This window comes from Microcaecilia unicolor, chromosome 3, assembly GCF_901765095.1.
Source record: "Microcaecilia unicolor chromosome 3, aMicUni1.1, whole genome shotgun sequence".
NCBI lineage: Eukaryota > Metazoa > Chordata > Amphibia > Gymnophiona > Siphonopidae > Microcaecilia > Microcaecilia unicolor.
The window spans coordinates 388,046,705-388,065,363 of NC_044033.1; the positions used below are offsets into that span (position 1 = coordinate 388,046,705).

General features: G+C 42.8%; 1 protein-coding gene across 2 annotated transcripts in view; it reads right to left on the minus strand.

The window, feature by feature from the left end:
- Positions 1-18,659, minus strand: part of EFR3B (EFR3 homolog B) — a 295,910-nt gene that overhangs the window by 82,314 nt on the left and 194,937 nt on the right. For both annotated transcript variants that reach the window (XM_030198680.1, XM_030198681.1), the window contains 2 exons: positions 17,749-17,870; positions 4,011-4,160 (listed from right to left, as the gene is read on the minus strand). In XM_030198680.1, the coding sequence (XP_030054540.1) occupies positions 4,011-4,160; positions 17,749-17,870 (272 nt within the window). The remainder of the gene's footprint in view (positions 1-4,010; positions 4,161-17,748; positions 17,871-18,659) is intronic.

The window sequence follows — 18,659 nt, forward strand, 5'->3', positions numbered from 1 at the left end:
GACCCCCGCTTCTCTAACCATGAAAGTAGGCCCTCCCCCAAGCTTACCTGTATCCCTGGTGGTCAAGCAGGGTCATTGGAGGCAGGAACACAGCCCCCTCGCTCCTGCCCCTTGCGGTGCTGGTCTAAAGTGGCTGCAGTGACCTCTGACAGCAGTTTGCAATACTTCGTGTAGTACTGTGAGCTGTCGCGAGAGGTCTCGGCAGCTATTTTAGAGAGGCGCCACAAGGGGCAGGAGTGAGGGGGCTGCACTCCTGCCCCCAATGACCCCACTGGACCACCAGGGATACAGGTAGGCATGGCTAGGGGGCAGGGATCTTGACGTTGGCTGGGAAACGGGGGAAGGAAAGTGGGGACATTGGCGGGGGGGGGGGGGGCGAGAGGGAACTCAGGATTTTTTTTAACACAAAAAAATGTTAAGCTGGCCCAGCCTGATATTCAGCCAAGGCCACATAACTCTTATGCGGCCTAGGCTGAATATCAGCCAAGCTCTCATAAGTGCCGGTGCCCAGTCCGCTAAAAATAATCCCCTAATATTCAGTGCCAGTACCTAGACATAGCCTGGCATTGAATATCGGGGGGGGGGGGGGGGGGGATACTTTAGCCAGCGATGATTAACGTTTAAAAAAACGTTGAGCGTGGTCAGCTAAATATCTGTGGGAGAGTATCTATTATAATCAGTGGGAAGAACTGGTGGCAACAGGAAAACTCCTCTGACTATAATTTCTGAACTCAAGACTATAACTAGATCTTTGGCCAATGATCCTTGCTGTTGGAGGAGAGCCTTCAAAACAAGCCATAGTAATATTAATATTTTTACTAGATTTTTTGTTTATGTATGTTCTCATTGTAAGCCACCTAGATTGGTAGATAGGTGGGACCTAATAAATTTTGTAAATAAATAAATACATACATACATAAATATATTTCATAGCATTAGGAGTCTGCTTGCTTTGTCAACCTGACAAGCATAAGAACACAACATAACAGTAGCCATACTAGGTCAAACCAATGGTCCATCTAGCCCATTATCCTGTTTCCAACAGTGGCCAAGCCAGGTCACAAGTACCTGACAGAAAATCAAATTGTGGCAACATTCCATGCTACAAATCACAGAGCAAACAGTTTCTTTCCCATGTCTATCTCAATAGCAGACTATGGACCTTTCCTCCAGGAACTTGTCCAAACCTTTTTTAAACCCAGATATGCTAACCGCTGATACAACATCCTCCGGCAAAGAGTTCCAGAGCTTAATGATTCTTTGAATGAAAAAAACATTTCCTCCTATTTGTTTTAAAAATATTTCCATATAACTTCCTTGAGTGTCTTTGTACTTTTGGAATGAGTTAAAAATCGATTTACTTCTACTCATTCTACACCACTCAGGATTTTGTAGACCTCAATCATATCCAGGGCCGCCGAGAGACTAGGTCGGGCCCAGGGCAAGGCCGCCCCCCCCCCCCCCCCCCCCCCCCCCCCCACTGCTGCCGCCCCCCATCGCTCCCCCCACTGCTGCCGCTGCTGGCCCCCGTCGCTCCCCCTGCTGCTGCCGCCCCCATTGCTCCCCCCGCCGCTGCAGTCCGTGGTCTCACCTGCCTGCCTCCTCGGCTCCGGGCCCCCTTCATTCAAAGCGGCAGTCACAGATCACGTCTCTTCTGGCCTTCCCTCCCTGTGTCCCGCCCTCGTCTGATGTAACCTCCGGTTTCCGCGAGGGTGGGACACAGGGAGGGAAGGTCAGAAGAGACGCGATCTGCGACTGCTGCTTTGAATGAAGGGGGCCCGGAGCCGAGGAGGTAGGCAGGTGAGACCGGGGACTGCAGCGCCGGCGGCCTGACCCCGGCGCTGGGCCCCCCTTGGAGGGAATTTTGCCCCCCCTCTCAGCGGCCCTGATCATATCTCTCCTCATCCATCTCTTTTCAAGCTGAAGAGCCCTAGACTTTCCTCATATGAGAGGAGTTCCATCCCCTTTATCATACCATATCTTAGTCATAAGAAGTGAGATCGAAGTCCTCAGGAGCCAGAACCTATAAAGTTGCTGGCCTGTTGGGTGTTTGAGGGTTTGGGCCCCTCTGCATCTCTTCTATCTAAATCAAACATGACAGATAATATATATGGTTCAGGAACATCTTAATGCTGAAGGATAACATCATTTGTCACCTCTGCAGGATTTCTGAGGATCCAAGACACAATCAATAAGGTCCTAATCAGTGAAACAGCACCAGAGCTCAGATATCCCTGAGCCTCACCGCTACTGTTTGCAGAATGTTAAATTAATCTAATCAGAGACTTAAGCCTCCTTTCTGCTTTCACAGAAGGAAATAAAGAAAAAGAAAACTGTGTTTAACTCACCATCCCCCATGGTGGAAATTAGGAGATAAAGAGAGTGGTCCACTACTATTAAACAGAAGAAACATACTTGAGACTCTCTGCCTAATATCCAAAGGTATTTATCTGGCCAGGAACGGCACCTGGCTGCTTAAATACACTCAAGCCGGCTATCCCCCGATATTTAGCTGGAGATAACCAGCTATCTCCCACTGAATAACCCGATCAGTGGCTAGCCCGGTCACTGGCTATGTTTCATGACATAGCTAGTTACCGCTGACTTTCACCGGCTGACCGGTTAAGTTTAGCAGTCAGACAGACCTGCGTAAGTAGGTGGTCTATCTTTGGCCACTAGAACCTAGCCGTCAGCCAATGAATATCAGCTTAACTGGCTATGTTTGCAGCACCAAAGAAACCCTGGAAATTCAATGCTGGTGGCCGGATACGGCCCCAGCACTTAATTTCCAGGTTTGCCGGCGACAACAGGAGTTAGTTGGTCTAACTGCTGCTGTCTCAATATCGAGGCCTCTGTAAATAATTTGGATACTCTTATGAGTTTGTTTCTTCCCTCTGCCACACTGAAAGTCCAACGTGGCTTTAAACTATTTGGTAAATCATTGGTTTAGGACACAATATTTGGAGTCAGCTGAGTTATTGAGCGAAGTATTTTAAAAGTCTGAGAACTGCTTATACAGTCATTATAATTCCCACCAGTGAAGGCACATATCGGAAAACCACCTAGATAAATATACCAACCCAACGTTACATTTCTCTCCAAAATAAGGAGCAGACTTGTGACTTAGGGAGTATATCTGACAAGATTGACTACAGAAGTTTTGATTACTAAGAGGGGCATAATCAAACGGGAAACCCAAGTTTTCATGAGGGCGTCCTCGCAGGATGGCCCCGTGAAGCGGCGGGGAAACCCGTATTATCAAAACAAGATGGGTGTCCCTCTTTTGTTTTGATAATATGGTCAGGGACGCCCAAATCTCAACATTTAGGTCGACCTTAGAGATGGTCGACCTAAATGTTGAGATGGTCGACCTTAGAGATGGTCGTCCCCGGTTTTCGGCCATAATGGAAACTGAGGACGCCCATCTCAAAAACGACCAAATCCAAGCCCTTTGGTTGTGGAAGGAGCCAGAATTCATAGTGCACTGGTCCCCCTGACATGCCAGGACACCAACCGGGCACCTAGGGGGCACTGCAGTGGAATTCACAAATTGCTCCCAGGTGCATAGCTCCCTTAACTTGGGTGCTGAGCCCCCCCAACCCCCACAAAACCCACTACCCACAACTGTACACCACTACCATAGCCCTAAGGGGTGAAGGGGGGCACCTAGATGTGGGTACAGTGGGTTTCGGGTGGGTTTTGGAGGGCTCACATTGACCACCACAAGTGTAACAGGTAGGGGGGATGGACCTGGGTCCGCCTGGCTGAAGTGCACTGCACCCACTAAAAACTGCTCCAGGGACCTGCATACTGCTGTCTCTCTTATCAGGAGGCTTAGAGTGTTAGAAACAACAATACAAAAATGTTAATTATTGTCCCAAAATGGTGGACTACTATATTTCCCTTGAAGAAACAGAACATTTGAGTATGGCTTTCATTTGTAGATTGAACCATAATATGTATCAAGATAAAAACACAAATCTTTCTTTAAAGGGAAGATTTATTCTCACCTCTCTGTTTCTTCTGTGTGCTGAAGGTTGTAAAGCAATGATGGTACAATTTTGTCCATGTGTTGAGGTTCCCAGATATTAGCCTGAAGTTCATCATTGACAGTCTTCCTCACAACTCCCTGCAAGCCTTTAATACCTGCCATGCGAATCCTTTTAAATAAAACACAAGGCTGTAATGTTCTAAAAATAGTCCATGTGTCATCTAGAGAGGTTAAGATTTTCCTAACCAAAAACTGAATATCATTTAATAAGTGATGCTGGCAGTGTTTCTTTTAGTACATTTTCAGGTAGATTTGGGTGAAAATTAGACAAAGTGGTTCTTTTTGCTCTGTGTGGAACTTTATGGTAGGGGTGCTCACACTTGTCCTAGGGGTCTACATAGTTTTCATATATCCCAAATGAATATGCATGAGAGAGATTTGCATGCCTGCCATATATGGAAATCTATCTTATGCACATTCATTAGGGAATCCTGAAAACCTGACTGCCCTGTGGACCCCTTTGAGTACCCCTGCTTTATGGCATATGATAGGTAATTCTACACCAGCGTACCTACATACAGGTGCTCAGAGGGCACCTATGTGACACCCATTCTATAAAGGAAAAGTAGGCACCTCCTTTCCTTTATAGAACACTAGAATTGCAGATTGTACAATAACATAGTAGATGACGCCAGATAAAGACCTGTACAATCCATCTAGTCTGCCCAACAAGAAAAAAACTCATAGCGTAAGGTATGATGCGGTATTACATATGCAGACTTGACGTATGGTCTGTGCCCTGAAAATGGCAAGGACAAATAAAGAAGTATAGCCCAGCACTGGCCTTGTTCCCCGACTTCTGAAGCCGTCATTGAAGCCCCACTTCAGCCCATCCAGATCTGTCCAGCCATGATCAGGGCACAGACCGTAGAAGTGCCTGGCACTGGCTTTATTTCCCAATTGCTGGAGTTGCCATCGCAGTACCGCTAAGCTGGTTTAGTTCCATTCTTTCCATGCAGGATTCCTTTGTGCTTATCTTACATATTTTTAAATTCTGTTACCGTTTTCATCTCCACCATCTTCCTATAATTTACGTGCAAGAACTTACACCAGTCACTGAGCTGGTGAAAGTGTTCATACCTAAATGTTGGCGATACTCATGTAACTTATAATAGTCTATAAATTAAGTGTATGTGAGTCCCACCCATGATCTGACCACCTATAAAATACACGCTAAGATATGCACATATTGACAGAAAAGCACTTTGGTGGAATGTTATCGTTTATTTATTTACTATACCGTTACATATTGCTTTGGCAAAACAGAACGGTTTACATGTTAAAAAAAACATTTAAAAACACACAAAATAACATCTAGGAAATCCAGTAGTTGATAGGAAAGCACAGCAAACCAACCATACAAAAGATGAAATAATAATAACAATTACAGCAAAACTAAATATTTATAATAATAAAGTGCGTAGGTCAAGATGTAAATAATAATTCAAGCTATAAATTAGCATCTCGTTTATTTTTTAATATTTTTCTTTATCCTGCATTATTATCAAATGTATTTTGAAAAAGATATGTTTTTAGGGTTTTAGGGTTTTTGGCATATATGTGCCACATATGCACACATATGCCATTATTCTAATCATTTATTGGTTTAATGGCCACATAAATGTTAGCACCCACTTTACAGAATTACCCTAAAAATGTTTGGCACATCTGGTTCTAAATGCAAAGGAAGTTGTTTACTAATGATTAGCGTTCACAAACCCCATTAAAGGACAATTCTTTAACTAAGCACTCATGGTTGTGCATCCCCTGCACACATAAACACAGAGAAAAATTATTACTTACACAGATGCATACACTAAGCACTATTCTATAAGGGCACACAGAGTGGAGGAGTGGCCTAGTGGTTAGGGTGGTGGACTTTGGTCCTGAGGAACTGAGTTTGATTCCCACTTCAGGCACAGGCAGTTCCTTGTGACTCTGGGCAAGTCACTTAACCCTCCATTGCCCCATGTAAGCCACATTGAGCCTGCCATGAGTGGGAAAGCACGGGGTACAAATGTAACAAAAATAAAATAGTGTATAAATGTAAGAGGCAACACATAGGTATCAAAAGTTGGTGACATGAAAGATGGCTTTAAAAATATAACAAAATGGTCAAAAGGTATCACAGTTATGCTTTAATGTCAAAACATGCACACCATGCAGCGATCCAAGGACCAAGCACCAACCGCTAAGCCCTCCTATTCTATAAACAGCGCTTAAAGTTAGGTGTCATTTATAGATCAGCGCTTAGCGCAAGGAGCCACAACTGCATTTAGTGCGACCATTTGCACCAGTGAAACCTTGGTGTAAATCCCCATGCCTAAATTAAGCAAGGATCCCTCTTATGCTATAACAATGCACCTAAATTGCAGGAACACCCCTGATCCACCTAGGACCCTCCCATGGCCACACCCCCTTTTTTGATCCACGTGTAACTTTTACACGCAGATCCAAGCGCATAAATTTACATATGCAGATTTTAATTGATACCAGTTTGATTGTTAGGGCCTAATTATCAGCGCTAATTGGCTAATTATTCAATTAAATTGTGCACACAAATTAGGCACACACCCAAATTTGCACATGCAATTTTTAGCAACTTTTTATAGAATTTGGGGACAAATGACTTTATGGAGTTCAAGAACTAGCAGTTACCTAACAGGGAAGGAGCATCTCTTCCCTAGATAATCCTAACACAACTGAATCTTTTTAACAGGGGGAAGGGGAGAAACATTTTTAGGATCCTCTGCTATTTGGAATAATGATAAACTAATCAAACAGTAGGGTACTCTCTAAAGATTCTCCCCCCTCCTCCATACTTCCTGCTCATGTACCTCTTACTACTGCTACTTATCATTTATATAGCACTACTAGATTCTTGCATAGAATGAGTCTCACATGCAATTAAAAAAACTTCTTAAAAATTAAAAAAAACTTTTACTTAATAAAATATAGCAGAGTTGCATTCCAGTAATTGGGGTTCTCCACAGAGAGCAAGATAAATCAGAAACATCTCTGGGTGATGTTACCTGATGGCATCAGCACAGACAGCTCTCTCAGAGTTCAGATAGATCTATACTTTTCTAAGCATGTGTAGGAAGTTCTGCACAGTCTTCCCTCTTTGAGAAATCCCACTCTCCTAACTAAACTTAGCATTCGCATCGCTCTGGTTAAGATGGCATGTATACATATCTAATTTACCCTGAGTTTTATGGCAAACCTCTGTTAAAGGAAAGAAGCTAAGCTTTCTCCATTGACAGGCACGATACAATCATTCACTCTTGCAGGGAACCCCAAAACTGAAGGTTGTGACCATGAATTCAGCCTAATTTCTGGGAGCAGCCTAGAATTCAAGATGGGGGAGCTATTAGTTGAACAACCCCTTTAAGACTGCTTGGCCAAAAGCCCTGTTCCCTTTAGACAAAATTAGGAAAATGGTTAAAAGAAGCTGAAATGGTCAGTCGCAAAGTTTAGGACTTTAAATCAGGTGTGGACATTTTTTTTTTTTAAATACCATCGTGGAAACCCAGACCAGATGTATTTCATGTATTAACAAAGGTGGAAAGAAGAGGAAATGACAACCAGTATGGTTAAAAAGTGAAGCAAAAGGTTATTACAACCAAAAGAGCACCCTTCAAAAAATGGGAAAAGGGTGGCTGAATAAAGAAAATAAGAAGCAACATAAGCACTGGCAATCTAGATGCAAAGCACTGATAAAGAAGGCTAAAAGAGAATATGAAGAAAAACTTGCTGTAGAGACAAAAACTCATAATAACACTTTTTCAGGAACATCAGACAGAAAGCCTGTGAGGGAATCTGTGGGACTACTACTACTACTACTACTATTTAGCATTTCTATAGCGCTACAAGGCGTACGCAGTGCTGCACAAACATAGAAGAAAGACAGTCCCTGCTCAAAGAGCTTACAATCTAATAGACAAAAAATAAAGTAAGCAAATCAAATCAATTAATGTGTACAGGAAGGAGGAGAGGAGGGTAGGTGGAGGTGAGTGGTTACAAGTGGTTACGAGTCAAAAGCAATGTTAAAGAGGTGGGCTTTCAGTCTAGATTTAAAGGTGGCCAAGGATGGGGCAAGACGTAGGGGCTCAGGAAGTTTATTCCTGGCGTAGGGTGCAGCGAGACAGAAGGCGCGAAGTCTGGAGTTGGTAGTAGTGGAGAAGGGAACAGATAAGAAGGATTTATCCATGGAGCGGAGTGCACGGGAAGGGGTATAGGGAAGGATGAGTTTGGAGAGATACTGGGAAGCAGCAGAGTGAGTACATTTATAGGTTAGTAGAAGAAGTTTGAACATGATGCGAAAACGGATAGGGAGCCAGTGAAGCAACTTGAGGAGAGGGGTAGTATGAGTAAAGCAACCCTGGCGGAAGACGAGACGGGCAGCAGAGTTTTGAACCGATTGGAGAGGGGAGAGGTGACTAAGTGGGAGGCCAGCAAGAAGCAGATTGCAGTAGTCTAAACAAGAGGTGACAAGGGTGTGGATGAGGGTTTTGGTAGAGTGCTCGGAAAGAAAGGGGTGGATTTTACGGATGTTGTAAAGAAAGAAACGACCGATAGATCACAAAGGAGCAAAAAGGGAAATCAGGGAGGACAAGACCATAGCGCAGAAACGGAATGAATTCTTTGCTTCGGTCTTTACGGAAGAAGATGTAAGAGATCTACCTGTACTGGAAATGGTTTTCAAGGATAACGATGCAGAGGAACTGAAAGAAATCTCGGTGAACTTGGAAGAGGTACTGAGCCAAATTAACAAGTCATGATAAATCACCCGGACTGGATAGCATAGACCCGACGGTACTGAAAGAACTCAAACATGAAATTGCTGATCTGTTGACAATGATCTGTAACCTGTTGTTAAAATCGTCTATAGTGAAATCAAGATGGCGACCAAGCAGGATGCATGACTAAGACGCTCCTGATAATTCTTCATAATTTACCTTTTCTTCGATGAAAAATGCCGAAAAGGAAGGGCAAGCCGAAGGGACCACTCCTCCCGAAGCAGGGCACCTCCTTGCCGGGACAGCAGTCTTTGCCTGCATCTTGGGTTTCTACCCCGAACGCGGACGTTTCCATTAGCGGGGCTGGGAAGAGCCCCGCTCTGGAGAGCGATTTCTCGCTCAGTCCGCTGGGACCGTTGACCCCGACGCCACCGCGTGCACCCGGAAGCGCTGTGCCGATCGCGGACAGAAGCGCAGATTCGAAGGAGTGGCGCGCTCCGGTAGCAGTAGTGATGCCCGATGTAAGCTTGGGGCTGGCAAAAGGAGCCCAGCGAATGACTGGAACATCGTCGGGGGAAATCCTAGAGGACTCACCGATAACAACTACACAAGAAGAAGTAACTTCTTGTGTTCTGGCGATGCAGCCTCTGATTAAACCCCAGGAGGTATCGCTGGAGACGATTTAGACGGCCCTGGAATCACTTCACAAGGTCTGTACCTCATTTATTACCGTCTCCTTGAATAATTTTGCACAGATAAATTCACTAAAATCTCAGACTGAGGGGTTACTGAAAAAACAAACTGACTTGGAAGGACAAATGGGGAAAATGTCTCAACAACAAGCATTAATTTCAGGGGATCGACTTCTAACTCATAGGAAGCTTGAGAACCTTGAAAACTTGTCAAGAAACCTGAATTTAAGACTATTAAATTTTCCAAGATCCAAATTTGTCACTCCTAAGGACATGTTTGTGAAGTTTTTAAAAGAGGTATACAAATATACTGATCAATCATTACCCCCACTTCAAAAATTTTATTACCTGGAAATGAAGACCACCCCAAAACAGGATACTTTTAAACAGATTAATCCATCTGAAATCTTGGACTTAACAAACTTTCTAGAGCAGTCGATGGATAATACAGAGACTAGAGCAACCTTAATTGTTACTTTTGCTTTTTTGCAAGATAAAGAATCTTTAATGAGACTTTATTTTAAAGACATTCATCCAGATTTCAAAGGAAGTAAAGTCTCTATATTTCCAGACATTGCACGATGGACACAACAGAGAAGGAAAAAAAATTTTTGGACATGAGACAAGAATCCCTCAATATAGGGGTGGTCTTCCAGCTACGATTCCCATGCAAATGTATGCTGATATTCAAGGAGAAAAAATATATATTCTTCGAACCTGACCAATTGCGGTCCTTCCTTGATATGAAGAGGAACCAGGTTCCACTCCAAACCTTGAGTCCTGAAAAAATTTAAAATTTAGAAACTAATGCTTGTTTTCCTTTAATTACTTTGCCTATGCCAACTTCCTTTGGTTTTTCAAACCACCTTGATTTCCTTATACCATTCTAGTGGACTATAAAATCCATTTTCAATATAAGATCAATGTATAGATTATTTCCTTTTAATTTTGTTGTTTGAATTGGATGTATCTATTCAAAGAGGTTTATCTTTATTTAATTTGAAATTAATAAAGAAAAGTTAATAAAAAAAAATCGTCTGTAGTACATGAATACTGGAGGGTGACCAATGTAACGCCAATTTTTAAAAAGGGTTCCAGGGGTGATCTGGGAAATTATACACCGGTAAGCCTGACTTCAGTGCTGGGGAAAATAGTGGAAACTATTATGAAGAATAAAATTACAGAACATGTAGACAAACATGGTTTAATGGGACAGAGTCAGCATGGGTTCAGCCAAGGGAAGTCTTACCTCACCAATTTGCTTCATTTCTTTGAAGGTGTAAATAAACATGTGGATAAAGATTAGCTGGTTGATGTAGTGTATCTGGATTTTCCGAAAGTTTTTGACAAAGTTCCTCATAAGAGACTCCTGAGAAAATTAAAAAGTCATGGGATAGGAAGCAATGTCCTTCTGTGGATAAGGAATTGGTTATTGGACAGAACACAGAGGGTAGGATTAAATTTTTCTCAATGGAGGAGGATGAATAGTGGTGTGCAGTAGAGATCTGTACTGGGACCGGTACAATTTAACATATTTATAAATGATATAGTAATGTGGAGGGGCATAAACGAACTGGGCGCCCATCTTTAAGGGCGCCCATCTCTAAGGACGGCCCGGTGAAGGGGCGGGGAATCCCATATTATCGAAACAAGATAGGCAGCCATCTTTCATTTCGATAATATGGTCGGGGACGGCTAAATCTCAACATTTAGGTCGCCTTAAGAGATGGCCAACCGCGGTTTTCGCCTATAATGGAAACCAAGGACGGCCATCTCAAAAATAGCCAAATCCAAGCCATTTGGTTGTGGGAGGAGCCAGCATTTGTAGTGCACTGGTCCCCTCTCACATGCCAGGACACCAACCAGGCACCCTAGGGGGCACTGCAGTGGACTTCACAAATTGATCCCAGGTACATAGCTCCCTTACCATGTGTGCTGAGCCCCCCAAACCCCACTCCCCACAACTGTACACCACTACCACCACTACCATAGCCCTTATGGGTGAAGGGGGGCACCTAGATGTGGGTACAGTGGGTTGCTGGTGGGTTTTGGAGGGCTCCCATCTACCACCACAAGTGTAACAGGTGGGGGGATGGGCCTGGGTCCGCCTGCCTGAACTGCACAGCAGTACCCACTAAAAACTGCTCCAGGGACCTGCATACTGCTGTGATGAAGCTGGGTATGACATTTGAGGCTGGCAAGAGGCTTGAAAAAAATGTTTAAAACATTTGTTTTGGGTGGGAGGGGGCTGGTGACCACTGGGGGCTAAGGGGAGGCGATCCCGATTCCCTCCGGTGGTCATCTGGTCAGTTTGTGCACCTTTTCAAGGCTTGGTTGTGAACAAAAAGGGACCATGTAAAGTTGGCCAAATGCTCGTCAGGGACGCCCTTCTTTTTCCCATTATCGGCCGAGGAAGGCCATCTCTTAACCACGCCCCGTCCCGCCTTCAGTACACTGCCAACATGCCCCCTTGAAGTTCGGCCATCCCCGCGACGGAAAGCAATTGAGGCTGGCCAAAATCTGCTTTTGATTATGCCGATTTGGCCGGCCCTGAGAGAAGGACGCCCATCTCCCGATTTGTGTCGGAAGATGGGCGCCCTTCTCTTTCGAAAATGAGCTGGATAGTAACATATAGTAACATAGTAAATAATGGCAGATAAAGACCTGAATGGTCCATCCAGTCTGCCCGACAAGATAAACTCATTTCACATGGTATGTGATACTTTATATGTATACCCGAGTTTGATTTGTCCTTGCCTTTCTCAGGGCACTGACCATAAAAGTCTATCCAACACTGTTCTTGTACTAAATGTTCTGAAGCTAACGTTGAAGCCCCTTAAAATTTATACTCCAGCCCATCTCTATCTATTCAGTTATGATCAGGGTGTAGACCCTAGAAGTCTGCCCAGCACCGGTTTTGCTTCCCAATTACTGGTGTCACCACCCAATCTCCGCTAAGATTCCATAGATCCATTCCTTCTAAACAGGATTCCTTTGTGTTTATCCCACGCATGAATTCCATTACTGTTTTCATCTCCACCACATCCCGTGGGAGGGCATTCCACGTATCTATCACCCTTTCCATGAAAAAATACTTCCTGACGTTACTCCTGAGTCTGCCCCCCTTCAACCTCAATTCATGTTCTCTAGTTCTACCACTTTCTCATCTCCGGAAAAGGTTTGTTTGCGGATTAATACCTTTCAAATATTTGAATGTTGTATCATATCACCCCTGTTTCTCCTTTCCTCCAAGGTATACATGTACACAGTGTCGTAGCCAGACAGCCAATTTTGGGTGGGCTTGAACCCAAAGTGGGTGGGCACAAAAATTTCTCTCTAACCCCCTCCCCCAGCATTTCCCAACTCAAAAGATAAATACTTTAGCTGTTGAAGATCCCCAAGCTCTGTCACCTGAAGACTTCCATCAAAGATGGCCAGAATTCACTTTTACCAAGCTTGGTCGGCAGTAGCAACTCCTTGATCCACCGATGGCGGCACCCCATGCATGCTTAGTTGTCAGTGGTTCAAGGATGCTGCCCCCATCTGCCAAGCTCAGCAGAAGGGAGTTCTGGCCACAATCATAGTTCCTTCAGTCACTAAATAACAGTAAAAGCCTGTGTGAACACATATGCCTTCAATTGCTTTCTAAATTGCACAATAGAGCACATTTTACACAAAGTTTCAGGTAAAGCAGTCCATAAAACTGGTCTCTCTATATAAAAAAAAATAAAGGATTGATAGACATCCAATCTAACCTGTCGAAAAGATGGAAGCTCGGGTAGCAATTTGTCTCCAGATTCTAATTAACTAACTGGCGTATTAAGTTTTAAAGAGTCAATGGACCATTATTGTTCAAAGCTTTATGGATCTGGGTTAAAATGTTAATGGATTAATGGTATGCATTCAATAGTGCACCTTAAAACATAGAAGCGTAGATATTCAAAAAGGGTTCAAGGTGGCAGGAGATGGAACTTACGTGGGGTACAGCTGACCTGGTTATTCAATAATGGTGCCCGAATAAGTCCCAGCATTGAATATCCAGTTTAGATTCAGCCTGTGGTTAACAGGAGACAAATAAACACCGACTTCTGCAGGCTGAATATTGGGGGGTTAGTTAATGCTTAATTGATTTAGCACACACTAATCTATAAATTGTTTTTAAAAAGCCAACAGCATTAAAATGGTTTTTTTTAACAAATATGTGAAACAAACTGAAAAAACCCCACAATTGGAAACCATACTTCCTTCTCGTCTCCTATCCCTGCCACATACACATGAACCCAAAATGTTTACATATCCCTAGAATAGATAAGAGCTATCACACAGAATGCTCCTGTGAGCAAAGAAACCACACTAAGGGGTCCTTTTACAAAGGCGCAAATCAAAATCGCCGCATGTCCATTTTGGGTCTGAGACCTTACCGCCAGCCATTGGCCTAGTGGTACAGAATCCGGGTGGTAATGACCTACACACTTCAAATGCCACTTGGCGCACGTCCATTACATGCGTCCGAAAATAAAAATGATTTTTCAGAGGCGTGCCAAAAATGAAATTTCCGCAAGAGATGGATAGATGGTTTTGTTTTGTTCTATTATGGCAGAAAAACGTACAAGTGTTATGAAAGCCCAGATCCCGCCCTTAACATGCCTCTGACACGCCCCTTCTGATTTGCACACACTTCTGATGGACTTCATAGAAAAACTTCAAAAAATTGGTTTCAAAAATATCAATTTGGACGTTTTTGTGAGAAAAACATCCAAATGCAGGTTTATGCCATTTTTTGGATGTTTTTCTCTTTTGAAAATGAGCCCCATAGACTCTTATTTTTCTGCTGTTTTTATGAAAGGTCTTCAAGAAATGGCATTGATCTTTAATAATGGGACGGGTGTTCTGTACAAAAGACTGTGGTGAATAACAAATAAGCTGAATTAATTTCTTCTATAAATCCTGAGAATACCTTCCAGAGAATCCTCTGGAGGCTGATTAGCAGCAAAAAAGCAGGTAATGGAATTGATATGATGGATTTAATATAAACCATCTCGAAAGAACAGTATGCATTATCTGTTTCATTATAATACGCATGAGGCCCATTATCTCTTTATGGACATGCAGAGTCGCTCTGTAGTGGGTCTTACAATGGTCAGAGAGATGAATATCTTCTGCCTTTAGTCTAGGCACTTCTGGAAGCCTCTGAATGACATCAAAGGAAGAAGAATGTTTGTAATACACCGATGACCGAGACTGAAGTAATGTGAGGAAAAGAATACAACATAAAGGTATACTACTGCCTAGGAAGGAAGAAAATACATACCAAAAACATTGCCAGGTGTGACTATCTCAGAGTTGTCACAGGGGGGAGCTCTGGCTCCCTGACTTCAGGTTAAAGCTATCATAATCAAAAGAAATGGTATTTCCATCCTCTTTATGTTTTTGACAGGCACAGGACCTGCCAGTGAAAGAGAAGATCATTGCCTATTTAAGAAAAGAAAAGGGAGGCCTATATCCTTATTGGAGAGGGGGAGGAAACAGGCTTACCCATAGATAGGGAGTTAACTAGCTGAGAGGGGTGTAAAGCCCAACCCCCCATAAAAGAGCTCCTTAGATTGGAAGCAGGCAGAAGAAGAAAGGGAGAAAAGAAAGACCCATTGCCTACTGCTGGAGGAGAGCCTGACCCTGAAAGCCTGGGAACCTTGATTAAGGAAGCACAAGCATGTAAGGGAGGCAAGATCCTATCCTTTTTACAGAACAGCTAGTGACCAGTCTTGTTCCTGAAAACCAAGGCGGGCAGGTCCTGAAACTGTCCCTGAAACACTGAGTGCAAAAACTTTGAGGTATATAAGAAATGTGACCATCATCAGCAATAAAAAAGGAATAAATTCTAACATGCCTCACAGCAGGAGATGCAGCATTCACTACATTCCCAAAGGGGTCTTAAGTCTTTGCTGGAATGTTCTGGAACAGGGATGTCCAACCTCAGTCCTTGAGGGCTACAATCAGGTCAGGTTTTCAGGATTTCCCCTATGAATATGCATGAGGCTTATTTTCATCCAGTGCCTCCATTTTATGCAAATAGATCTCATGCATATTCTTTGTGGAAATCCTGAAAACCTGACCTGGTGAGGGCTGATGTTGGACATCCCTGTTCTAAAAGATGTATTCCATGTCTGTGCCACTGGATGACATCACCTATTTGTGTGACTAGGTAAACTGCTTATCTACTATAATAAAACACACCTCCAATGTTCTGAAGCTGACTCTGTGGCTTCAGGGTTCGTAAGTTCGTAAGGGTGTCACATCTCTCTCTGCCCCGCCCTCGCGTAAAAACGTGATGACGTCGAGGGCGGAACAGTGAGAGTGAAGGGATGTCATACGCAAAAGCTGACCAACCAGAGGTGGGAGGGCGGACGCACAGTGGCGAATCGATCTAGCCAGAAGAGTAGCCTAGTGGTTAGTGCAATGGACTGTAAACCAAAGAACACAGGTTCAAGTTCCACTGTAATACTTTTTTTTTCTGTAAATGCGAACCCTTCGGGAACAGAAAAATACCTACTGCACCTGAATGTACACCACTTCAGGTTTGCAGGGGTCTTATATCTTCATTTACAGTAAGTAGTTTTCTGTTCTTGGATGGAGCCGCAGGAAAAAAAATTAATACAGTTACAGTAGAATTTGAACCTGGGTCCCTTGGTGTACAGTCCATTGTACTAACCACTAGGCTGCTCCTCTGATCTGCTTACTGCCTTGTTCAGAATGGCCATAATGCCTGCAGCTGACGTACAGCCTGGTTTTTCTTTCCAATTTCACTTTTGGGGAGAGGGAGAGGGACCGCAATCACTTTGGGGATTAAGGAAGGGTCATGCCTTAATCCCTCCAGTGATCAGCTGTTTAATCAGAGCAACATTTTGTAACTTGGACATGACTGAAGCAGGTCTAAATAAAAACATCTTTCTTTTTAGACATGGACGTTTCTTCCCATTTGAAAATCACTGTTGATGTCCTACTTTTGGGCCCTCCCTAGTCCCACCCAGTACATTTCTCCTTGCTGTATGGACGAACTGCAGTGTGAAACATCCAAATTCTGTCTTCCAAAATCAGGATTTGGGCATTTTTAACAGATGAATGGGGGTTTTTTAGGTATTTTGAGGCGTCCCTTTATTTTGAAAATGAGCAACATGTTCTTATGCCTCCCTTCCTTCACATCTCCATCTGTTTTTCCTCCCTGTAACCCTCTCCCTCTCTTTTCTCTGCCATAATCTCTGTTCCTCCATCCTTTATCCCTTCCTCTGTGAAATGAAAAAAATGGACACTGGTGTTATTGAAATCTCCCATTAATCTATTATATGCACACCTCATGGGCCACTGTAGGTATTGCATTTGCTGATATTTTCCAGACAGTCAAAAAGCATTATTTCCCTGAAACAACGGAAATCAAGGGAAAAAAAAAACAAAAACAGATGGAAGAGTGCAATACCCGCAGTGTTAAGAAACAATTAAATTACTTCTTTGTACAAGCAACACTTAAGTACAGTGCGGATGAAAATCCCGTGGGTTGATATTCAGCTAGCGTAGCTTAGTCTTTTGATGATTGCTGCTGCCATTATTCCCCGATATTCAATGCCAGGCCCTGTCCAGGGTTCGGTATTGAACATCCAGTTTTGAAGTGCCAGCTAATACATAGCTGGTTAAGACCAATATTCAGCACTCAACTGGCCATAGGTTACTTCATAAAGATAGGACAGTTTTTTATGCAGAACCATTTATGTGGTTTAAGTGCTGAATATCGGCACTTAACTGGCCCCTGGAACGCCCCCAAAATAGCTAGTTTGGCGCTTACGCGTTATTTTCAGTGGCAGTGACCAGTTAAGTGGTGCTAAAAATTAGCAGTTTGTCATGAACAGGCAATTTAACCAGCCAGGAGCTGTTTCTAGCCAGTTAAATCATTTTTAATATCAACCCACAGTGTATTACCAAATCTATCTCAAGCTTACTGTAATATCAGAGTACTGAGACATCACAAGAAGCCACACATTTTAACAGCCTGCTGTAGAACTGCCAATCCATATCCATTATATAAAAAAACTTAAATAAACATCACCTACAAAATCATTAAAAGATGTTTGATTTTTATTCATAGTTTAAGTACAAATCCATAATATTGATTGGCAAGTAGAACACATAGTCAAGACCAGATGTTTAAGCTGAAGAGCTTCCAAGGGGGTCAATATCATTTATTCAGATTATCCGAACAGGATTACATCTTTCTCACCTGGTTCTGATCTCCGGGTCATCATGGCTGGAATGGCACATCTCACTGAAGCGGGACACAAAGAAATCATAACTTCTGTGGTACGATGGTGTGTCCTCTTCGATATTAGCAAACTTCACAAACTGCAAGCAGATAAATAGAAGAAGACGTGATGAAGAATAAGGAGCAAGCAGCAGAGAAGTCCATTTAAAGTGTGGACTCAGTCTTTCCTGAAAGCTCAGAGGACAATTTAATTTATTTTGATTTAACAAATTGCATCAAAGAAAACCACAAACTTAAAAATACATCAAATATGCATACAATAACCATAAAACAATTTACAAACATAGAGGCCTATTTACTCACTTACACTAAGGTTTTGCAGTTTCCAGATAGTAAGCCAAAATTAGCGTGCAGCTACAAAAGGCAAACTAAGGGCCCTGTTACTAAGATGCGCTAGCGTTTTTAGCACGTGCTAAATGCTAGAGACACCCATGTATTCCTATGGGCGTCTCTAGTCTTAGCGCATGCTAAAAACGCTAGCGCACCTGTAGCACAGCTTAGTAAGCAGGAACCTTAATATGCAACAACAATCTATTTATTTATTAAAATGTATAGACCGGTCAAGTGCTCATTTTCAAAGTATATAGATTTACAAAGTTACACAATAACATATGGTCTATCTGCTTTGAAAATGAGCCTCTCAATCTACCGATCTTGGCAGGGAAAAACTGCACACACATAATAAATTATATAGAAATAGATAAAAGCAAGCATAATAACAATACCCCTACATAAAATAATCTAGATTATAGAACTCGCTTATATATCAAACTCACAGGCAATAGGCTATTCTAGCATACCAATGATTGCAAATCAACACCAAAACCTGTTGGAAAAAAAGGTCTTTACAGATTTTTTAAACATATTTC